The sequence below is a fragment of the Ctenocephalides felis genome, unplaced genomic scaffold (assembly GCF_003426905.1).
Source record: "Ctenocephalides felis isolate EL2017-DRISC unplaced genomic scaffold, ASM342690v1 CF-g0.4_SCAFFOLD_03571, whole genome shotgun sequence".
In the NCBI taxonomy this organism is placed as follows: domain Eukaryota; kingdom Metazoa; phylum Arthropoda; class Insecta; order Siphonaptera; family Pulicidae; genus Ctenocephalides; species Ctenocephalides felis.
In genome coordinates, this window is record NW_020539725.1 from 13,767,362 (window position 1) to 13,791,850 (window position 24,489).

The following is a 24,489-nucleotide window of genomic DNA, read 5'->3' on the forward strand; positions in this document are numbered from 1 at the left end:
TCTGTCTTAAATAAAACTAGTTTCAATTTAGATAAGTCAGCAGACTTTCGGTAGTTTTAAATAATTTTGCTGCTTTATTTTGACATACATAAAGGGAAGAGCGAGGGGTTTAAAGGTCCGAGGTTAAGAAGGTCCACCACAATCATCTCAAAAACCAGCAAAGCATAAAATCTCTTAACGATAGCTATTTTAAAGTACATAAAAGGAAAAAAATGTATAACCAGCCACTATTTTAATTCTTACGGCGTAGTTATCAGGAAACAAATGGCTATTTCATAACAAAAGTATTTTCTTTTGGTAATACGGAACAGATGAAAAAATAAAAAAAAGATAACACAAGATATTTTTACAATGGCAAATTAGCTGGGGTTTTTGCTGAACATAGTTTGATATTGATAGCTGTTTATTTAGTACGTGTCATTTGTTGTTTTAGACAGTATAACTACTGAAAGTCAAATTAAACTTAGTGCCCGCCCTAACCTACCAACTTTTTACCTATTTTTTAAATTATATCTTCTTACCAGTTCTTTTCATTAAAGTTTATTTTTAAATTATTGAAATTAAAGCCATACGTTAGAATGGCGAACAATTTTCATTTTAAGTTGGTAAGTGGTAATGGTAATTGTTTCAAATGGCATTATATATGTTTTGAATTTTTTATTCTTGAATTTATTTATATATTATCAAGAAATACAATCCTAATTCATTCCGTAAAATGATTCAAATGTTACCAACTTATTAACTATTTTTTAAATTATATCTCCTTACCAGTTCTTTTTATTACAATTTATATTATTAACATATTGAAATTGAAAACTATATGTTAGAAAGGCGAACAATTTCAATTTAAAGTTGATATGTGGTAATGGTAATTGTTTCAAATTATCTATCTAATCTAAATCTATATGGTTTGAATTTTTGTTCCTTAAATTCATTTATGTATTATCAAGAAATATAAACAAAAATTCATACCTTAAAATAATTTAAATGTTAAAAAGCAGCATCTTTATAAATAAAATAAAGTAATTTCAATTTTCCATAAATCTTTAAAGTTTATAGAACAAAACAATACTAAAATTACCTCTCGTCCGTCACAATCGCTGGAGCTGTACTATATCAATAATTGGCAATAATTTGTTGATTTCTTTACTGCTCTATTTGACGTGTCTAACTGAAAGTTTTAAAACGTTTTCCTGGCTAACACCCACACAAATAGATATTTATACCAACACAGTTCCGAAGACAAACTCATGTTAAATGCATAAAGTGTACATTATATTAGTAAGTAATTACAACAATTATTCAAACTGAAGAGGCAACCAGTTTCGAGATCACATTTTTCGGCACAAAACTCAGTCACAATTCGCGAATCGTTAGGTTCACTAGTAAATGATATATGGAATATAAATATGAGTAAAAAATTAAAAGTTGTTCCTTGTGAATTTAGTTTATTCATAAACAAATAGACTGGAGCGTCCGCATATTGTGTGGACGGGAGCACGTGATAGGTGTAAATTGGTTCCAAGTAATTGCTGTTGTACGGGAAGCTGACATTTCAAAACGAAACACTATTATCACATCATTTGAATTTCAAGATAATTTATGCGGCATTAATTTACCATGCAAAACTCTTTACCTGTGTGCTGAAATATATTGTTTAAATGTTAATCACTTCTAACTAGTAGTGTGGATTTTTAATAATAATATTAGAGCTTATATAGTGTTATAATTAAACAAACAAAAACTTCATTGCAAAATTTAGAAGCAACGTTTATAACTTATTTCCTAAATTTAATCATTTGATAAATAAATTTGCTTCAAAATCTTGCTCTAAAATGGTAAAATAAAACATTGTTAAATTCCACATTAACAACTAAAAATGGATTTGATGGATTAAAATAACTTATAAAAGTAAGTGCAAAATTACATATATAAAATCTAAAATCATTACAATAAACCTTGCAATTATTGAAAAGAATCCGGCATTCTTCAGACCAAAGAACCGCAAATGGTAACATATTGTAACTTATTCATCCCCAATCTTATTCTCCAAATTTTATCCAAATATAACAGTATTTACTAAACAAACAATTTTGAATCAGACATTTAAACAAAATCTACTGATTCAAGTTTTTTCTTTGGAACAACTTTGGCATAATTGTAATTCTGGATAAATTTTACTAATTACATGATTAACATATAATGTAATGTTAATAAATTCAAATTGTTATTGTTTTTCTAAATTTTCAAATAAAAATAAGACAGTAATAAATCGTTGCAAAAATTTGTATTACTAAGCTAATTACCAATGTCAAAGTTAATGGTTACCTAAGACTTTTCAATTTTCAAACAGTACTAATAACATGCTGTAAATATAAAAGAAAGGTGAATTAAAATAAATTATAAAAAAGTAAGTGAACTATAACAAATATAAATCAATACGAAATTTGCAATTATTGAAACACTGAACTAACTCACATTTTTTTCATCAAAGAACCACAAATTAACAAATATGGTAACATATTGCAATTTATTCATCCCCAGTCTTTTGCAAACTTTATCAAAATATAATAGTATTCTCTATATTAATAATATCGAATCAAGCATTCAAACAAAATGATTCAAGTTTTTTCTGTCCTATTAAAACAACTTTGGCATAATTGCAATTCTAGATTTTTGCACTATACATGATTAACATACATTGCATTATTTATTTCTACAATATTAATGTCAATTAAAAACAAAAAAAACTGCTTATTTTTTTACCTCCCTTCACAATAGAAATCCAATCAGTGGTTAATATCGAATTATTGAAAAATATGATTTTTATTCTGAATTTCCAAATAAATTTGAATCCATAATAAAAACACAGTAAAAAAATGTTTTACTAAGCTTTTATTATTGGCTAATTATCAATATTTTTCAATCATCAGACAGTACTAATATTCTATAAATATAAAATAGAATTATATAAGTGAATTAAAGTACGAGTAAGTTATATAGGAAGTGCGTAAACAATAACAAACTTAAGTAATTACAAAATTTGCAATTATTGAAAAATATCCAACTTTCTTTTCATTAAAGATCGCAAATTAACATATATGATAACATATTGCAATTTATTTATCCCCAGACTTATTTTCTCTATATTACTAATTTCGAATCAAGTATTCAAACAAAATGATTCAAGTTTTTTTCTATACTTTCATTGAAACAATTTTGGCATAATTGCGATTTTAAATAAATCTTCTACAAAACACAATTAACATATATATAATAAATATATTGCATTGTTCTTAAACGCGAATTATTACCAAAATCATTATTTTTATTCCAAATTTTCAAATAAATATGGGACAATAATAAAATCGTAGTAAAAATTTGTGTTACTAAGATTTTATTACTGGCTATAATTTCCAATACTGAAGTTATGATTACCCCATAATATTCAATCACCAAACACTAATAATGATTTTAATATAAAATAAAGCTATATTATTTTATCAAACAGTATTTATCTCCCATGTCTCAATTTGTATTCTTAAGCAGATATTTGTATTGAACCTTCAGTAGATGTTACTTAAACTTATCTCAACTAATCTAAAAATTTTCCAGTAAACTAAACTAAACAACTAAAAAGTATTTTTAAAATTAAATTATGTGAGTTCTAAATTACATTATTAAGATTATTCACAATTTTAACTTATTATGTATATTAAAATGAAAATAAATTTTTTATAAATATTTGAAAATTGCAAATTATTAATAATTATTATGTTAGCTCAAAAATTCAACTTTTATATAATATAATCCAAATTATAAATAATATAATTATTATATATAATAAGTTATGTGACGGTAACATAAAAACGAATTTTAAGAAAAATAACAGTGGTCATATAACAAAATGTAATTCCGCCAATAAATAAGTGTTTACGCGAATAAAAATCAATTACTCCAAACCAGTGATTATATAACAAAATGATATGTTACAATCACATATGTCACATCAAAATTCTAATAACGACGTCGGTTGTCATGATGCTCTTCCTGGGTTATTCGAATGCAGTTCTGGTGAACCCAACGTGCGCGCCGAACGGGTGCGGCCAACCAGTGCAAGAAGCCAAGCAGAATAATTGGCAGTGCATCTGCCTGAATGTTACTGACGAATCTGGGGAGATCTTAGACTGCAGGTAATGGAAACATATTTCTCTTCGTTTTGATTGTTGCAGAATATTTAAATTTTTATTATATCTATAACATTGGCATAGAAGAAATTATTGGTAACGTCGAAAATCGGCATCAGTTATATTATGGTTTCTTTGTAATTTTGAATAATGCGGCAAATTCAGCAAATAAAAGTATATGTGTACGTACTAAGGAGACTTCACACTATGTCCTTTGTATCTATGTTTAGTTTCATTTTTCTAAAGTTCTGGAACTGATTTTACAAATATACAAAATCATTCGATAGACGCTAACATAGATGCTATACATTTTTATTTATTTATTTATTTTAACAGCGATCAGAACTTATGGGTCCTATGAGCTGTTGTGATAAATTTCTTACAAACTACGTTTGTTTTTTATTATATATGGCAAGCCAAACAGTTGTCTCATCTCTATGTGATGAATTTTATTATTACAATTATTGTAAAAGTGACGACTTTTCACTTGGAAACATATTGTTATCTATATTTCCAAGTGAAAACCGTTGCCACTACTGCTTGACAACAGGCTCTTCGAAGGGGAATCGAACCCGGTACCCCTGATCCAGGTCGAGTCTTTCTAGCCACTTACATACGAGCGTGTCCACTGTCCACGAAACGCATTATTTGGAATTTCTATCCATTTATTTTATGTTCGTTTCTTTAGATATTTCTTCTTAATAAACAGTTCATTCTATAATTTGTCAAATATCTATATTTGAGAACACACAAATCTTATCCTGAATGTGGTTTTGACCATAATTTGTTACTGAATGAATTTATTACATAATTTCTAAAAGTATTTCGTTCCTATACATTTGTAACAATGATATTGATTGTCCTCAAATCTTTAATCAGCAGTCTTTAATATTCATAAAATCTCATCACGAACTCAAATATTTTTTACTAAAGCAATAAATAGCCATCAGTACAAGTTCATTTTTATAATTCTTAACTTTTATGTTATTTTCAATGGGTATATTTAATTTACACTAGTAATTAGATACTGTTTTATATTTAGTGTCTATCATTAGTATATTTTTAAGTCTGAAGCAACTCTGTTGGCTATGTGATAAAATAAATGAATAAAGTGATAAAATAAATGAATAAAAAATAAATAAACTTGTGGTGCATTGCTTTTGCCAAAAACTATTCGGCACGCCACCTCAGGTATAGGAATCGCGAGTTTTTTAAATCATTCAAATTGGTTTATCCGAAACCCACTGTATTGTATTGTATCCGCACATACATATACAGTATATATGAAAGTGAGGATTCAATTTGTATGATACATACACACATACATCAATTTTGTCTAAAGTATGCCTAAATGTCCACAATGCTTTAAAACGATTCGATTTTATGCGATTACTATAACCATTATACTTGTTTATCTATGACTATAACCTACCCTGAGGAAAGTTAATAAATAAAAAAGTTATGAATAAATGCGAAAACATACAATATAATTCTATAGACATTAACTGTATACTTGAATATTGATTTTGGCAGGTTTTCTTAAAGTATAAATTATCACATCGACAAGTTTTATATCAATTTGCTGATACTAATACATTGACGGTTAAATTAGATAATATTACGAGCCATAGTGAACCCACCCTAGTATGTCTCCAACGAAACAATTCACCGAGATCTATGTTGAAAAAGTACATAAATCATATTGAATCGTCTTTTTATGGTTATTTAATTTTTTTAGAATATAAATCATATTTATAGATGCGAAGGCTTGTCATTGAATAGAGTTCCACAAAAGCTTCACACGGGTTTACACAAACTCACATTATTCAACTGCGGCTTGAAAATGCTACGACGTAGAGGTCTGCAGCCGTACAGTGCTACGCTTATGGACATGTATGTATGATCAAAACATTTATAACTAAAATATTTTATTCAAAAATTGATCAATAATAAATGCACATATAAATATAGTGCTATAGGAAATAATCGCCATTCTAGGTATTATAGAACCTAGATCATAATAGAACGCCAAATGAACTCGACATAAATATTTATAACAAATATCGCAACAAAACAAATTATATATATATATATATGCATATTATTTTTATATATAATATCGTTGTTTTGTTTAGTTTTTTTCTATCAAAATATTTTTATGTTTAAAATTCTAATAAGCCAAAAATATATCGTTTGATGCTGCTGAATCCAAAAACTTAAACTTACGTCAATACCTCTTATTAGTCAAAGATGTGGGGTTGAAATTTCCTTCATTAATATTTTCTCATTCTAGCTCTAGAGAACAGTAGAATATAGCTTCAAAAACTTGATTCAAGTAATTCACAATAAACAATATGTATAGTTTATAATATAGTTTCTATACCTAAATATTTCCAATTTAGTTACAGTTAGTGCCTTCAAGGTTAGTTAGTTATTATAATTTTATAGTTATAATTTTAGCAATTATATAAACGATTTATATATACAAATTTAAAAATGCTTAGATCGCTGGATTAATTGTAGGGAGTGAGTTATACATATTAAAATATCCTCGATGTATTATTTAATAAATACTTGAATACACTTTTAAAAATTTTCAGTAGATAACATTGGATATTTAATTTGGTAAATATACTATTTTTTATAGAATCATAACAGACATGCCATATTTTGAAGAAATTGAAGCAGGAGCGTTCAGTAATATCGCTTTGTTAAGAACAATGTATGTATAACTGAAAAATTTAATCGTACATATTAATTTCTTCTATTTCGCAGAATGCAAAATTGATGTTTCTTACAGATACATTTCTCATGCTCCTGAGTTACATAATATATCAAGGCATGTGTTTCAAGGAGTCTCGCATACCTTAAAATCTCTGTGAGTAATAAAATCTTAATAAAACTTAAAAAATTTAATTACTATTAAAAATAATATAATTTATATTATGTTATTTTCTAATTCTTAGGCGTATCATGTACACTGGACTTGATCACATTCCAGATATGAATTTGATGCACGGAGGCAATATATTGCATATCATGTATGGAAATGAGTCATTTTTATTATTTGCTTATTTCAAAATTGATTGAAGTTAAGTTTCCAATTTTTCTTCAAACTAAAAAAATAAAAAGTAGAATATCATTAAACAACACACGCTGCCCATAATCTCATAGTGCATCATACTCTCTCTATAAGCCAAACATTATTAATTTGACGCAGTATAAGTTGTTGAAATAAAAAGAAAGCTGATAAAAATTTATTCTAAAATTTTAACACATCTTTATATGGAAAAATCCTTCAAGTAATCCTTAATAACACGTAGTGTTTTCAATTAAGTACTAATATACAATTGTAAATTACTTCAGAGAGATAATTTGTTTTGTGTACAATTTTGTGTACTCTAACTACTAAATTTGTTACAACTTGTCAACATTAAGTAATAAAATTTGTGCACTATAACGTAAATTGCTTTTCACAACTGAATTTATATATTCTGAAAGCAAGAAATGAATGTGTATATATTTTTAATTTTAAAAATTAAAGTAAAGATTTATGTTGCAGAGATTTTGAAGGAAATAGAATAAGACGAATTGAAAATGAAGCTTTTCGAGTTATTGCAGAACAATTGTCAGTATATATTTACATAATATAAAAATAAAAATAATAATACCCTTAAAAATATAATTTGTCATTCTCAGGATACTAGATCATAATCCAATAAATTGGGTGGGAGATCATGCATTTTCAGGGTCACAAATAGGAAAACTGTATGTAAATTACAAAGTAATTTTTTTACTGTATAAATTATGCATTACGTATCTTGTAAATTAGTGACAATTGTTATGTTTAAGGAGCTTCAAAGGAAACAAAGAGATCCGTCAACTACAACCTAAGACTTTTAGTGGAATAATGCAAATAAGAGAATTGTAAGTAGATAAAATAAAAACATTAAAAAAAAAACTTGAAATAATATTTAATTCAGAGTATAATATATTTGTAGAGATTTATCATATACTTCCTTGGAAGCACTACCTCCAGAAGGCTTGGAAGGATTAGAAATCCTTAGAATAGAAAATACGCCAACACTTAAAGTTATTCCTAGCATTTATCATTTAAAGGTAATCAAAATCTTAGTGCCAATTATATACAAAATGAATAAATTAATAATACATTTATAACATTAGATAATTTCTTAGAATATAACTTTATTTATTGGAAATTGAAAATATTATAGTGAGAAATAAATCACAATTCATCTCGTCTCTCTGTAACCTTTTTCATTTCGTCTTTCTGTAAATTCCTAATACTTCTAAAGTAAATATTTTTCGACTTTCTTTTTCAATGTTTTGGTGTCATATAATTATAAGTCAGTCTATAATAATAATTTATGACACAAGTGTGAAGCTTGAATGAAAAGTAAATCGATAAATAATTAAGCACAAAGAAAAATTAGTTTCAGTTATAGTTTAGTTATTATAAAATCTTTTTATCGGTTGCCTTAAAATTCAAAAAATGTAGATTAAAATGATTAAAATCATATATTTTCTCAAGAGCTTTAGACTTGAAACCACAAGGTTCCGTATTCAAATCCTGCACTATTTTTGCTTGAAAATAAAGATCCAAATATATTAAGGAATAGCATTCGTAAAATAATAAACCTAGAAATAAGTGATGTACATAATAGATTATAGAACACTTTATTGAGATTAAAAAAAACTCTAGATTTGAATGCACACAAAAGTGCAATTCAGAATCCTAATCATTGTAAATGCTGAACACTAGAAGTAATCGATGTACAGGTGTAAAATAAATAAACTGGTCTGAATTGAATATTTTGGATAGAAACAATCTTAACTAATACAGATTCTGAGTAGGCAAACTAATAAAACCTAGTGATAATATTATCTAAGCTTTCAAATATAATATGACATATATTTTCTATTTCAGAGCTTGAGACAAGCGCATTTAACATATGCATTTCACTGCTGTGCTTTTCAATATCCAGCAAGACATGATCCGATTCTTTATGCTCAGAGAGTTGCTTATATAGAACGGGCCCGAAGGTAAGATTTATTAATAAAAATTTTTTTACTTCAAATTCAATAACCCTGGACCCGTCGTGGCGAAATCGGTTCGAACGTGAGCTAGCACCAGCTAGTACCGGGTTCGCTGGTTCGATTCCAGCTACCGCCAAAACCTGACATCAGGCAGCTTTGATTCAATTCAATTCAGTCAATTTTCCACTTGGGGTTATAGATCGCAATATAATTTTAAGTGGAAATCGTCTTTTGTGGACACAGCTGCATCATTCAGTCATATGATAACTATAAGAGCTAATATAAACTCCACACATAGGAGAATGGTAAGCCGATGGGTTGCCTCTCATAAAATACGTTAGGCCATAAGTCTTCAACAAACAGCTTATAGAACATGTAAAGTAAGAGTTCTGATTGCTGTTGAAATAATAATAAAAAAATTCGATAACCCAAATACTTTAAGCATAAGTATAACAAATAGTTCCTAGAAAAAATGTGTATTGATCTCGAGACATAAAATAACGCAACGGTAAATAAATCCATGGCATGAGTAATATGTATTCCTTTTTTCTATTTTGCGTATTACATACTATCTATAAAAAAATTTTTGCATGCTTCTATATCTCAGATTACAAATCGAAGAAAGCATGAATAATTTTAAACAATGAATAGTGTAATTATTCTGCAAACATTTGCTAAGAATTAGGAACATGTAAATTTTATTCAAATATTTTGCTCAAAATGATGAAACGTAACTAATACGACCCATTATCCATCAACTATATATATTATAATTATTATAGTTATTATTAATATTATATTATAATTATTACCAATATTTTTGCACTACCAGATTTTGTGACAGTGCCGAAGGACGAGCACTTACAGAAGGAAATGAAACTAATTTAGATGCTTCTACAATAAGCGATTTTGAACTTTGGAATGCTATCGGACGAAGGCAAAAGCGAACAGTTATACATTTTGACCCGGAGCAAGCTGGGAAAGATCACGTTGTTTCGGGGGCCAAAAATATAAACCATCATTTTGCCGGGTAAGGTTAATTATATGGTTTATTGCTCCTTCTCTCACACATTAGCCATATGATAAAACGATAAATTTTAATATATCAGCATTTGTATCTTGCACTCCTGAGCGAAGAATTAACAAAAATGTGAAACTATATCGTATCATTATATTTTGACCACTAATTTCTATAAAAAGACTTTTTACTGGCTGAGATAGAACAAACAAATTTGATAAAGCCAAGATCACAGTAGCTTTCACACAAATTTAAAACATGAATTTGTCAATTAATGTTTGTGTTTTGAAACATCGTCCAAATCATGTACCATGTTCCAAATATATGCAAAAGTGTTTGACCAAGCAATGTTCTTCCAAAGAAAAATTATAATATTATCTTTAAAGAGAATTTATAATATTAACAATTCTGGGTTTTGAACTTGCCAAGAATTGAACTTTTACTTTCACTGTTAATTGAAATATAAAATAAAAAGCAAATCATTAGAGAAAACTCATTTCAAGAAGTATTTTGTAGAAACTCTAATAATAAGTATATGCCTTTTCTATTAAATATTATTACATTCCAAATAAAAAGTGTATTCAATTTCAGACAGTTTTCGCATAACCAAAATCATATTAACGAAAACGAAAATGACAAAAATGGTTTCTATAAAACAAACAACGATTTCGTGATACCCGAAAAATCCGGTGAGTCCGTTAATGTGTGGTCGTCGGAGTCATCTTCATCAGAGAATGGTGCTGATTCTGGAATGGATTTTGGAGTTTTTCACGAAATGACCACAGAAATCGGAGTTGTCGGCCTTACTGCTATTTGTGGAAACTTAACAGAATCGTAAGGAAATAATATATTTCGTAATTAAATAGACTAAAACTATTCAAATGGGTACATGATATTTATATCAATTAAAAACCACCAATTTTCACTATTAGGACTCCTAATGATTAGAAGCATTACAGTCTATTAGGAATATAGGTTTACTACTATTAGTAAAAATAAATATCATCACTTTGAAAAAAACTTAATTATTAAATAAAATATTTTTGTAATCTTTCTGACATTATTATTTTAGTTTATATAACGACTGTGAAAAAACTCCATCAAAATTTCCAAACTCGTAGAAGAGCTCCACATATGTAATACAAGCATAATTGTTACAATATTATCTTGATCAATATATTTTAAGCAAGATTTCCCAACGTCTTTAAAAATAATAAAAATAATTTTAGATCACCACCAGTAAGGTGTAAGCCTAAGGCTGATGCATTAAATCCTTGCGAAGATGTAATGGGATCTTCATGGCTTAGAATCAGTGTTTGGTTAGTGTTGGTCAGTATAAAAATATCTCATGAAGAATTTTTCAAAATTAATAGTAATTTTATAAGTGAATTGAAAAACATGATTTTAATTTTTTTTTTAATATTTAAAACTTATGATTTGTTGATTATTCACGCCATTTTTCTTATTGAATTCCATGCAATTTTTTTTGTCAGTGCAATAAATTTGTTCCTAAAGAATTCTCTTACCTCTAATTTAAGATTTTCTATTTCTGTCATAATCATAATCTATTAAAATGCTTGTCACCAGCTATTAGAGTAGTTTCACCAAAATAATTTATTGTCTAATATTAATATTCTTAATATTTTATAGTTTATTACGATTTTGGGTAATATCTCAGTTTTGGTGGTGTCGCTCTGCAGTGGTGGTGAACAATCTGTCTCCAGATTTTTGATGGTTCATCTTGCACTTGCTGACCTCTGCATGGGATTATACCTTCTACTCTTAGCTTGTATTGATGCCCATTCGATGGGAGAATTTTTTAATTATGCCAGCGACTGGCAGTATGGTCAGTAAATAAAATACTGGCAAGTATAAATTGATTATAAGTTATATAAGGGTTGGTTAATATTGAATTATGCTAAAGTGATTCAATGCCGTACAGTCGTCTAGGATCATTTTCCGAACTAAAAACTAATCAACATAACATGAAAAAAATATGAAATTATTAAATTGGATCTTTGATCAAAACTTAAAAACTTTTCTTTCGATTACTCAATGAGATTTGTTTTTATAATGATTTTCTCATCACTTATTACTTATTCAATCTATCATTGAAAATAGGTCTTGTTTTGATGATAGAATTTGCAAACCTGTTCTGAATATGGCCAAAATATCTTCTTCTGATTGTTATGTAATTTTCAGCCTAGTTAAAAATTTGTTTGTTTCAACGCCAAATACTAATGTATTTATTACATTTCATTTTATCATAGGTGCCGGTTGCAAAGTGGCAGGTTTTCTAACAGTATTTGCTGCTCAATTGTCAATTTTTTCTCTATCAGTATTAACGGTGGAACGATGGATGGCCATAACCAGGGCCATATATTTGGAAAGGCGTTTGGATAGTAGGATGGCCTATCGCGCAATGGCTTGTGGTTGGTTATATTCTTTATCAGCAGCAATTTTACCTCTTTTTGGGATAAACAACTATTCATCCACTAGGTACAGTATATTAATTTAGTCATAGTAGCTCATAGGGGTAAATGTTTCTGTACTCACAAAAATAGTACAGTTATATAGTTTAAAAATATTGATGCAGCGATGAACCCAATACGAATGTTAAAATCTTACAACCCATTTTCTTATCAAGGTTTTAATAATAACCGTAATAATAACAATAACTGAATCTATGATTGTGGTTATTTACTGCTACTTTTGACATTATATATGTTAAACTCAGAATTTAGTAATTTTATGTTCACTTGACGTATTAGGTGATTTTAAATAGTATGACACCGAAAGCCGAAGCCGAAGTTGAACTTTATATTGTAAAGTTCATATAACTTACCTCAAGAGTATGAATCACGTTTAATTGCCATTTAATTAGAATTTAATCGTTTCATTTCATTTACAGTAATATACAATTTTCACTTTATTTATGCTTCTTTCTTTCCTTCATTTCTATGACCACTTTCACTAGCCCATTTCGGGCACTGTGGTGTGAAATGGAAATGGGAAATCTCTCACACTATTTCTTTCATGAATCTAGTTGGAGCTTAACTCAGCTCACGGACATGCCTTAGGGTAGTACTATCCATTATTATATATTTCGTTCGTAGTAAAAAATAACAAACCAGACACAACAATCGAGATGGCAAATAAATGTGTGTAAAGTGCTAAAACGCCAATTAGAACTCATTACAATTATTAGAAATTTCTATTGTCTCATAGAAATAATATTATTAGGAACAAAATTAATCCACTAAAATTATTCTTTTAAGCATATGCCTTCCTATGTCCACGGAGGACAACGCTGATATGGCCTATATCGTAGTTCTGCTGGTCGTGAACGGCCTGGCCTTCGTGCTGGTTGCCCTGTGCTACATACAAATCTATTCGTCACTAGGAGGAGGTGAAAACGGAGTCAGGAGCGAAATGCACGTTGCGAAAAAGATAGCACTTCTGGTAAGACATTATAAATTAAACATCAATAGTATGGCTAATGATGGGCGTCTTTATAATTTTGTACTTTCCCGAAGGCGAAGAAGACTTGCTAATTTCATGTTTGCTCGACGTTTCAAGTCGTTCTGAATCGAATGAGACCAAATTTAGAAAAAGTATGGGTGTGATGTATGTGAGCCGACTTTTGGCCTTTCGTCGACGTTTCTTCATAAAAGTCTAAGCCAATTTCTAAAACTTTCGATGCCATTCGATGAAACTCGATGAGGTTCAGGGTTGGTTGGGTTTGCGCTACGATCGGCCGAACCTTTCTCTCATAAATAGTACAAAAGTCTAAATTTTTTATTGCCATTATTGTCTAGATTTTTATTGCCATTTCTCACATTTCTCTTCCTCAAAATTAAAGGGGACGTTCATTAATCATTTGAGGTTTTTAAGGGGAGGGGGGTTTTACAAAAGATCACAAAATATCACGTGGGGGAGAGAGGGGTAGAGTAAGATATCACATGTATTTGTATTTTAACAATTTTTACGTTATACGTTATACGTTTTAGACCATAATCCTGAATAGATATTAAAAATTTAGATAAGTCGAAAAATATTGGCTGGGAGTCATGCTGATGGTCTTTCGTAAAGATCTGCAAGACCGTTTCTTGGTAAAGGATTTAATTTATAGAATTACAGATGCTATAAATATGTTTGAAAAAATCAATTGAAAATCATATTGATTATACTTTAGTGAACTTTGAGTTTATTTTATAAATAAACAGTTGAACATATTACCAAAGTAGCTGAATCTCAATTCTTATTGATTAAACTGATTATGTATAGGTATCGGGAAGTTTGTAAAACTTGCCTTAAGACAAAATGCTATTTTCAACTTGTTATTACACATTTCAAAAATAATTAAAAGAATTGAAATATTCTGAAAAGTAATAAAAACTATATGATCAAAAGTATGTTTATGAAATCATTGCCATTACATGCTCTAAATATAATCCTTCTTCCATAATCTTTTTGTGTAAACATGATAAAGTATAAAAAATAGGTACAAGTAAGTAAAATATGAGTAATTAGAAAGTATAATTAAATTTTTCTTTATATTTAAAAGATATAAATTATATAAAATTGTTACTTGACTGTATTTTCAATTTAGATCTGCACAAAGTATGTAACTTTTATTATCATTATTATAAGGTTGTTAAATATCTCCCTTCCGCCTTTTTGTATTATAAACCAAGAGCAAAAAAGCGGAAGGGAGATATTTGACAACCTAATATATTAAAAGTAAAAAAATCAAAATATTTTACCAAAAATATTCACCCAAAGCAAAACAATATTTTAATAAAATATCTCAATTGATAAAACACAAACAATTTAAATTAAATTGTATTTGTCTGCAGTTGCTTTAAATTGTTCAATTATCTTGAATCGTAAATTAGATTGACTTATGCTTGAAGGTCGAAGTGGTTCAAAATTTGGATTATTTATTTTGTAATGTATGTATTTTTTAAATCTCAACCGATTTTATATTTAGACAATAATTAGTAATGATTAAATTATACATTTTAATTTAATAATATTTATGAGGTCATTGTAAAGTTTGTGGCACAAATATTGTTAGCTGTAAATGCATAATTTTAAAACTTTTAAACAGTAAAAGTTTTTCGTCTAAAATTTAATGAATATATTGGAATATAATCCTTAAACTATTTGAAAGTTAAAATATGAATTGAATGAGAATATAACTTTCAACATAATATATTCCAATTCTAAAAATGCTCTCTTCGATTCATTTCTAAAAATGCTTTAATATTACTAATTATTAAATATACTTTATTTTTTCAGGTTTTTATTTATTTCGTGTGCTGGGCCCCGATCGCATTCTTTGCCATCACTGCCATAGCAGGAAAGCCCCTGATAGACGTATCGCATTCGAAAATATTGCTAGTGTTTTTCTACCCGTTGAATTCTTGCGCCAATCCGTTCCTGTACGCCATTCTAACAAAACAGTACAGGCGAGACGTAACATTGATGTTAATCAGGTTAGAGATAATTAATCATTATTATGCACCTGATTTTGCTTCATTGAAAGATTTTTATTTACGACTCGTGCGTGTAATATTATTTTATAAACTCATGTATAAATGAGATATTGTTGGTTCTTGTAATAGATAAATAGACAGTTCCAATTAAATCCCAAGCGCATCAATTGCTCAACCAACTGATATGATACAAATATATTCCTTAAGACTAAAAATTTAATAAAATTGTTTATAGCAGTAACTTAACTACAACTTTGTCGATCAATTTTAATAGTATTGAAATAAAATAAGCAAGGTTAGTGCATTTATTTTATATACCTAGCTAGATACACTATCTATATGCATAAACTTAGTAGCGCATGGCATCGGGCAAATTGTGGGAACTTCCCGTACCAAAAAATTTTTTTTTAAAAAAACTTTATTTTTTTAAAAAAACTGAAAAAATACATTTTCGAGAACTAAGTTTTTGAGAAAATTTGACTTTTTAAAATATGTTTTTTCATAAGTTTTGAAAAGTTTGAACTTTTTTCGAAGTAATCGAGCTGCATTAGCTGAGTAGAGACGAAATATCGAAGCGCGTGTGCGCCGCGTCGCACTCTAACGGTTAAAAATTGGTATGGAACCTATAGAAATGAAAACAAAATTTGCCCCTGATAATATAATATCTGATAATTTGATGCGTATATGTGTAATTTTTTTTTGACCGCCAGATGGCATGTTTTTTACTTCTTTCATTGGACCTCCGAAAACGCTAGACCAGCCTTCTCAAAAATTTAACCAGTTGTTCATTTCGTCAATACAAGTAAAATATTACTAATCAGCACGTCTCCTTATCAATAAGAATCGAATATGCTTTCAATAATTCCAATCGGTTGATATGATCCCTGATCTCGAAATCGTCGACGAAAAATTGTATCCGCACATACATACATACACACACATCAATTTAATCTAAGGTATGCCAAAATTGCAGAAACCTTTGAAACGTAAAGAAATATATAAATTTTTATTTTTGTTTTTTTTTTTATTTGCTATAATTTACCCTACCCATAAGATAATTAAGTGCACTATTCTTGCATATCTAAGATAGTACACTTAGAATTAATGTAATTTTATAGTTACATTGTTGCAAAAATTATTTGGAATTTAGGTGATTTATGTATTCTTAAACAATTGATTTTTCTATTACCAATACTAAGCAATTATTGGAATGTCACTTCAAAGATTTTAACACTTCTTTAAATTTATTAAAAAAATATCTTAAGTTGTTAATTCGGATGACGATTATGCCTATTATCAATAAAAACTAGGTAAAAACATTCATGAAATTTACTTCAAGTTATAATCTGTTACGAATTTAAGGCTGGTATAGTTTTTAATAATCTATAGCAAATATTAATATTTAATTGCGAAGTAATAAAAAAATATATAGGATATGGCCGGAGCACAAAGGTCCAATTTGACTACTTGTGAAAACCAAACCAATTACAACACAACAAATACCACATATCAAACTAACAACTATCTGACTATGTTCAGTAAAATTTTCAGCTAATACATAATTCTAAAAATGTTTTTTTATACTGTCCTTAAAAAATTATCACCTGGTCTTTTTACCCCATAGGCGGGGTGAATTCGGAAACAGGTCCAATGACAAATTTTAATTTTAAAGGACTTTGAAAAATAATAGCTACATTATTCAGCGAATACAAAATAAAAATTTTACGGTTGCATTTTTTACAGAAATAACACTGTAACCTTGATCTTGTATTTCGTCGGAAACATTCCCCAGCAGAGTTGGAATAATTATTTAATTAATTTATCTCTTGCAAAATTGCTTTTTTTACTTAATTTACTTTTTTATTTGCTTTTCTTTATTTTTCACACCTTTGCCAAGTTGAAGGTTTAGTTCGTCCTTTTTACCCCATCCATGTGTAAGCTTTTATAGAGGTTACACATAAAATACTGTTGGTTCTAACTTAAAATTAACAATACTAGACGCATTGTTGATAAAACAATTAAATAACGTATAATTAAAAATCATATTAAGATTTCGTAAACTAAACAACAGTGCTCCACGACCACAAAATCTAACCACAAAAAAAAATAATATTATTGTGGATTTTCATACATTGCTGTTTTTCACCCGATAGCAAAGTTGTAAGAATCAAGGTGATGGCGTTAGATTATTTATATTTTTAACAGGTTTTCTCTTTTATTTTTTCAGACATGGACTCTATCAGAAGAATAACAGAAGTCGAACAACCTTCTCTTTGCAAACTCTCAACAACTCTAATGGTCAACCTTTACCACTTATACAAAAGCCCTCGGACCAGACCCCAAGAAATAGCGATGTGCCCAATCAAGAAGAAACCTTTTTGTGAATAATAGAAGTAAGAATTAATTTTGTAAGAATCAAATTAAGTAAAAAATAAGTTAGCTTTATATTAATTATTAATGGATGTGAAACATAAAAAATTATAGAATGAGTATTTTTGTCATTTTGCGCTAAATCATATTTGAAGATTTATCGACATAAAATAATATAATAAAATGTAAATATAATTTTAAATTATTACCTTAAATGTATTATTCATAATATTCAACAAATGAGATACTAATAAATATTTTTAGATGATAGAAAGATAATGCATATTTTCAGAAACTAAATAAATTATTCTTACATAGAATAATTCTATGACAGCATTCATAGTAAGATTTTTATACAATAAATCTAACGTACTACATATTTATAAAAAATATTTTATTTTAATTACGAATTTGATGAGTATATATGTATATTTAAAGTTGAAATAATAAATATTTAAAGCAATATTTTAATTTAATATTTTATATTTGTTTTATATGTATATCGGCTACATTGTTATTAACAGAGTTTAATGATTAAAATTTAATTAATTGTATGATAGTAAATAGTGACCAAGACGTGGGTGTCAATTTTCTGCCAATTTTCTGAAAATTCAAACACGGTATTCAGAACATCAAAATATTACTAATAAATTTCAACATTTATATTATAATGAATTCAGATATTCATTAACTATTTTTAAAAGATAAATGAGCATTAATTTTTAGTTATATTTTGGTTTAAGACTAAACAGTTATAAGTCGTGGAATGAAATCGCACTTTTCTTAATGTTCAAAAAAACTTTTTATGCAGTCAGTTATTTTGCAGTATAATATTTAAAAATTGATAATAATCGTTGTAAAACATTATTGATAATAACAATATTAATTGCTAAATTATTAGTTACATTTTTTAATTAAAAAGCAGATCACTTGATCAGTTATTTAGATCACAAAATATCAAAATATTATTAGATATTACAAAATAAAATATTCTCACTGACCTGTTATTATATGTTATTCTGAAGTAATGTTAAAATCATGGTGCTGATATTGACCTGAGCAAATGTTCATATTTGTGCATATCGGAAAATGACAATTTTCTTGCATTTTTTCCTTCCTTAATTCTGTTAGCTGTTATAAACCCCATTTGAAATGTTGAACCAGGATTAGTGTTATAAGCTTTTGCTTTTAGCACATTTATCACTTGCTGAAAAAAATAGAAAAATTACACAAATTATAAATACGAATTTTATTCCGAATACAGCACCAACGTCATGTGTAAAAATAAGATTAATGAAAACTAAAAGTAATTAATGTTGAAATAAAATAAAAGTTAATACAAAAGAATGATGAAGTAACTGCTTGAAAAGAATAAAACCATAAGTAAAGAAATAACATTATAAATCTATCAAAATCAAAAATCAAAAGGAAATTAAACCAGAAACACACAACACATGTAGTTAAGTATGTATATGTATTGTATATTTAATATATAATTATATTTTTCCAAATTATAACAAATCAAAACACAAAAAGCGAAAATTTTGTAGATTTATTCAAACTAGGGTCAGAATATTCAAAATTATCAAATTGTATGATATGTTATTACATTTTCACTAATTACTAGGTTAGAAATTAAAAAAAAAAATCTATTAAAAAAGCTCTATAAATTTATTTAAATATATGTTAACCTACCAGAACCAGTTTGGTCAAGAATAAAGAGAATGTCAAGAAGGCAATTGTGATGAGGGCTCCTTCAGCAGATGGAAAATCCATGTGGTCATGTTCTTTTGCTGATCTTTTTTCTCTGCTATTGTCGTCTGGCCAAAAACTCCTGACGCGTCTTTCTGAAAAAAAGTAAATGATCAGTTTTTTGTACTTTCTTTTATATTATAACTTTAACCAATCATTTGCGACTCATATAAAATGAATGTATTGATTTTATAAAATAATGGGTATATTATATTCTGTGTTTTCTATTATTTAAAAGAAAAAGATGACTTTATGTCCATGTTTATCATGTAGAAAACTTTAGCAACTTTAAGCATAGTGATCAAATTGAACCAGGCCCTTTTATGATCAATTCAAGGCTCTTTGCAGAGGGGGTATGAATGTTTGTGTACATAAATACCTGTGTGTTATAAGTTTCAAGAGTCTAGCAAAAGGAATGAGATAAGAAGCTCGTAAATCAAATGTCAACATATATACCATAAAATTAATATTTGTTTTTCTAACTTCCGATAGGGAACGTTACAGTAATTGCAAAAAAAGAAAATATTTTTTTTGAATATCTTTACGTTTCAAGGTCTTCTGAATATTTTGGCATACCTTAGAAAATATGGATGTATCGTGTGTGTATGAATGTGCGTAGTATGCATGTATGTTTGTTCGGATACCAATTTTAGTCCACGATTTCGGTAAAACAGATCAACCGATTAGAATAATTCAAAAACCATTCGATTCCTATTGATGCGGAGACCTGCTGATTAGATTTTGGCAAAGGTAGGTCCAGCCGTTTCAAAGATATGAAGCAAAAAGTGTAAAAAATGTCTTATTTTCAAATGTTCCGAAATTGTCAAAAATCTAATATTTTAAAATTTAAATTTCTTAAAAAATTTAAATTACTGTTGTCAAAAAATTAAAAAAGAGAGATATCCCATAGGAGATAATCTCTTAAATGCATTTACTTACACCCAGCATATTGTCTTAAAAAATGTATATTATTTTGATTGGCAATAAAACTATGCAAAAAAAAAAATACGGTAAGGAAAGATACAGCAATTTGCTCTAATGCACCACTAGTTTACTTTTGCATGATCAGGGGATAATTTTCACTTACAATTAGAGTACGAATAATGTATGTATTCTAATAAGCTGGACTCGAAATCTATAAAATAAATTCTAGTGTTTTCTTTAAATAAGCGCTAGAAAATGTATAAGTTCGTAGATAAATTTGACCAGTCATATTTTATTAAATAAACATCCATAAACTATGTCCATAAATATTGGACATCATTTTCTAACTTCGAAAGTTATTTTAGTTTTTCATTTGCTTGTGAATAATGCTTTCAAAAATCTGTTTTTTATTTCACATACAAAAACAGTCTCGAAATCTATACATTTAAAAAAAAAAGTTTGTGGATAGGAATGTGGAATAGTTCGTTTCGGTGACCTTCAAAAATCTGTTTTTTTATTTCACATACAAGAAAGGTCTCGAAATCTAAACGTTTAAAAAAAAAGTTTGTGTAAAGGAATGTGCTCAGATAACGTTTAGCAAGGGCAAACATAGGGGCCACGCATACATCTATAAGGATAAAAATATCAAGGATGTTTTTTAGATATAAAGCAAGAAAAAAGAAACTATCCAACGTCTAACTAATTATTATGTCTGGGATCGACATTCTATCATATTACTTAGTGAGATATGAGCGAAAATGCTTGCGATAAATTCTTCAAAGATATGAAAACATTGTGTATACAGACTGATAATATCCATTTCACTAAACTTATTTAAATATTGATATTACACTTACAAATTGTAAGTCATATATCAATATTTAAATAAGTATAGTGAAATGTATATTATGAGTTAGTAAGCAATTGTAAGTTACAATATGATTATTTAAAATATTTTCAATAGTGCAGAAATAAATGATAAGTAATTTTTATCCATTGACTGCTGCAGCAATTTTAAAAAGTCTGTCTAAAATACCAATTCGATTTAATCACGGTCAATAAAATATTATTTTATTTGTGCGAGATAACTCGTAGTTAGCGTCCTGAAAAAGATTTAAATCTCGTAGTTGGCAGTCAACGTGTTAATAATATAGTACACCATTATTTATAAGATTTCTAATAAAATTATATTAATACTCATGTCGATAAATGTTTATCATAAGTAATAAAACAGAAACCTTTTAGACATCCTTCGACAAATTTATATTGACAAATAATTTGGAATCAGAATTTTTGCATGTACTATTAAATTTTGATAATGTCTAATATTGTTCAAACAATGACTGTAATAATTTATATCAAAGAGGAACGTATTTTGAAAAGTACAAATTTGTATAAAAATTTAAAAAATGTGTCAAAAAAATTTATCATTGGGAAAATTTCACTATATACTACAGAAAATTACATTTTAGATAAATGACACTAATTTTTTCAGACACTAATTTTTTTTCTGCCTTGATAGTTTATATTAAAAATAATGTAACAAAATCGTTTTAATAAAGTCTATAGATTATAGATTAAATTATAATTAAATTCAAATAAATAATCGCTACGACTGAAATCTATTATAAGAAATCATGTCTATGTTTAGAAATAAATAAATAAAATAAGATTTAAATAAATAATATTAATTAAATCTAATACGTGCAAAACATTATTAATAAGGATCAATTGAAAAAAAAAGTAATTAAATGAACAACAATAAAAATTAAATCTAATATGCAAAAAATATTATTAATAAGAATCAATTGAAATTAAATGAAGTTAAATGAACAACTGTTCGACATGAACAGGTTAACAAAATTACTTGGATAATACCTACTAAAGAAAATAATTTAAATACCAATTTATATGATGCCTATATTTTTTCCGAAAAGTGCACCTTTTTAGTCGTATTTAAATAATTTAAATAAATTATGCTCTTTAATTTTAATAAAAAATTGACATGTAATATTTCGTATAACTTAAAACTCAACTCCTTACCTATATTATGGAACAAATTATCTCTAAATGTTTCCAGCATTCGAATTTTATTTGAAATCCCATTAGGCAAGTGTTTCATAACTTTTTCCTGAAGCTGTTTTATATAAGGTATCAATCCACTCACAGAAAATTCGTTTGAAGTAACCTCATTTCCAATCAAATCCAAGTCATCATTTTCCTCGTCAACATCGTTCTCTTCAGAATTTTCAACAGATTCATCTTCCTCCTCTATATCTTCATCATAATCGACAGGTTTCACATTTTCAGAAAAATCAGATTTGACCTCCTTGGTCTTTGTTTTTTCGGTCACATTTTTTAAGGGAGCTAAAGTCGTAGTAGTTGATACTGGTTTTGGAGTCGTCGTAGTTGTAGTTGAAGTCAAAACTTCGATCATAGTTTTTTCTGTTCGTATTTTGATTCTCGGCTTGGCTCTAGTCATATTAGTTTCATATCTGATGATAGTTGTAATTTTAGGCGAAGTCCTAACCGAACTCTTATTCTTGGAACTGGTATTTTGAGGTATCTCGACCCAGTCTTGCTGGGTCATATGAAAACACAAAACAATAATAAATAATTCTCTGGCACTGACAAAATTCATCGTGGACTGAATGCAGACTGATGTGATTTTCTTAAGGAAATGCCGTTTAATTTTTCATTGTCACACTCTCGTACTTTTGATGACAGCTCAATTATTTCAAGCACAAATGTTAACGGATTTTAAAATATGTCAGAGTGTGAACTTGTAAATTTTATGGATTCTAATGCATACTATATATGAAGTATGAATTTTATATATATATATATATATATATATATATATATATATATGTGTGTGTGTGTGTATTTGTGATTACTACACATATATTGCTCATATATGTGTTATAATTGTATATATTTTTGGTGGGCATATATTAATATGTATATAATTATAATTCTATTCAAAAAAATTAATTATATTTTCTATTAAGTTTATAATTTCATACACATTATAATTAAAATGTTATCAGTAAACGAATTTATGGAGACTTTGTAAGATTTTTTTATAGATGTAGTATATAAGTATGTGTGTGCTTTAACATTATATTCTAATGCAAATACTTTTTTATTGCAAAATGCATTAAATTATTTATATTCAGAATATTTTTTTTTAAACAAATTTACACTTTGAAAATTTATCACTTTTTTAAAAAATGGCGACTATTTTTAAAATTGATGTGAAATGATTTGTTTAGTGGGGGATCTAATTTTTGATCGATTACTTTACAATTGATATATAATAATTAATGAATATCAAAATCCAGATTGAATACCATATTGTTTTATATGAACATTATGAAAATGCACTTATTAACCATTAAACAATTAATGAATATATCAACAGCTTTTATCAGCTATCGAAAATAATGAATGTAATTAAGATAAGATTTACTAAATTATAATTTAGTTAAAAACATTGTTAAATGCGATTTGATAACGGTTAAACGAGCTAATGCATGAAAAAACTAAAATGATAATTCTTTTTTATTTTAATAATACATACTAAATTAAATAATACATAGTAAATTTTATATCCTCGTTTTCTTTATTTCTTTTTGTCGATGGATGCATTACAATGGTAAATTGCAATAATGAATTA

At 27.5% G+C, this 24,489-nt stretch overlaps 1 protein-coding gene and 1 long non-coding RNA gene across 2 annotated transcripts in view; one reads left to right on the forward strand and one right to left on the reverse strand.

Annotated features, from left to right (window-relative positions):
- Positions 1–4,041: 4,041 nt before the first annotated feature.
- Positions 4,042–18,148, forward strand: LOC113385657 (thyrotropin receptor). Its single transcript, XM_026623504.1, has 18 exons — positions 4,042–4,193; positions 5,946–6,080; positions 6,835–6,909; positions 6,988–7,065; positions 7,154–7,228; positions 7,750–7,815; positions 7,887–7,955; positions 8,040–8,114; positions 8,189–8,306; positions 9,136–9,251; positions 10,078–10,275; positions 10,855–11,097; positions 11,493–11,592; positions 11,914–12,109; positions 12,534–12,762; positions 13,542–13,725; positions 15,568–15,764; positions 17,992–18,148. The coding sequence occupies exons 1-18, from the start codon at positions 4,042–4,044 to the stop codon at positions 18,146–18,148; spliced, it is 2,463 nt and encodes an 820-aa protein (XP_026479289.1).
- Positions 18,149–18,636: 488 nt separating this feature from the next.
- LOC113384945 overlaps positions 18,637–24,489 on the reverse strand; it is a 36,920-nt gene continuing 31,067 nt past the window's right edge. Inside the window, exons 2-4 of the long non-coding RNA XR_003367954.1 lie at positions 19,830–19,981; positions 19,136–19,341; positions 18,637–18,737 (exon numbers count right to left, since the gene is read on the reverse strand). This is a non-coding gene — a long non-coding RNA (uncharacterized LOC113384945). The remainder of the gene's footprint in view (positions 18,738–19,135; positions 19,342–19,829; positions 19,982–24,489) is intronic.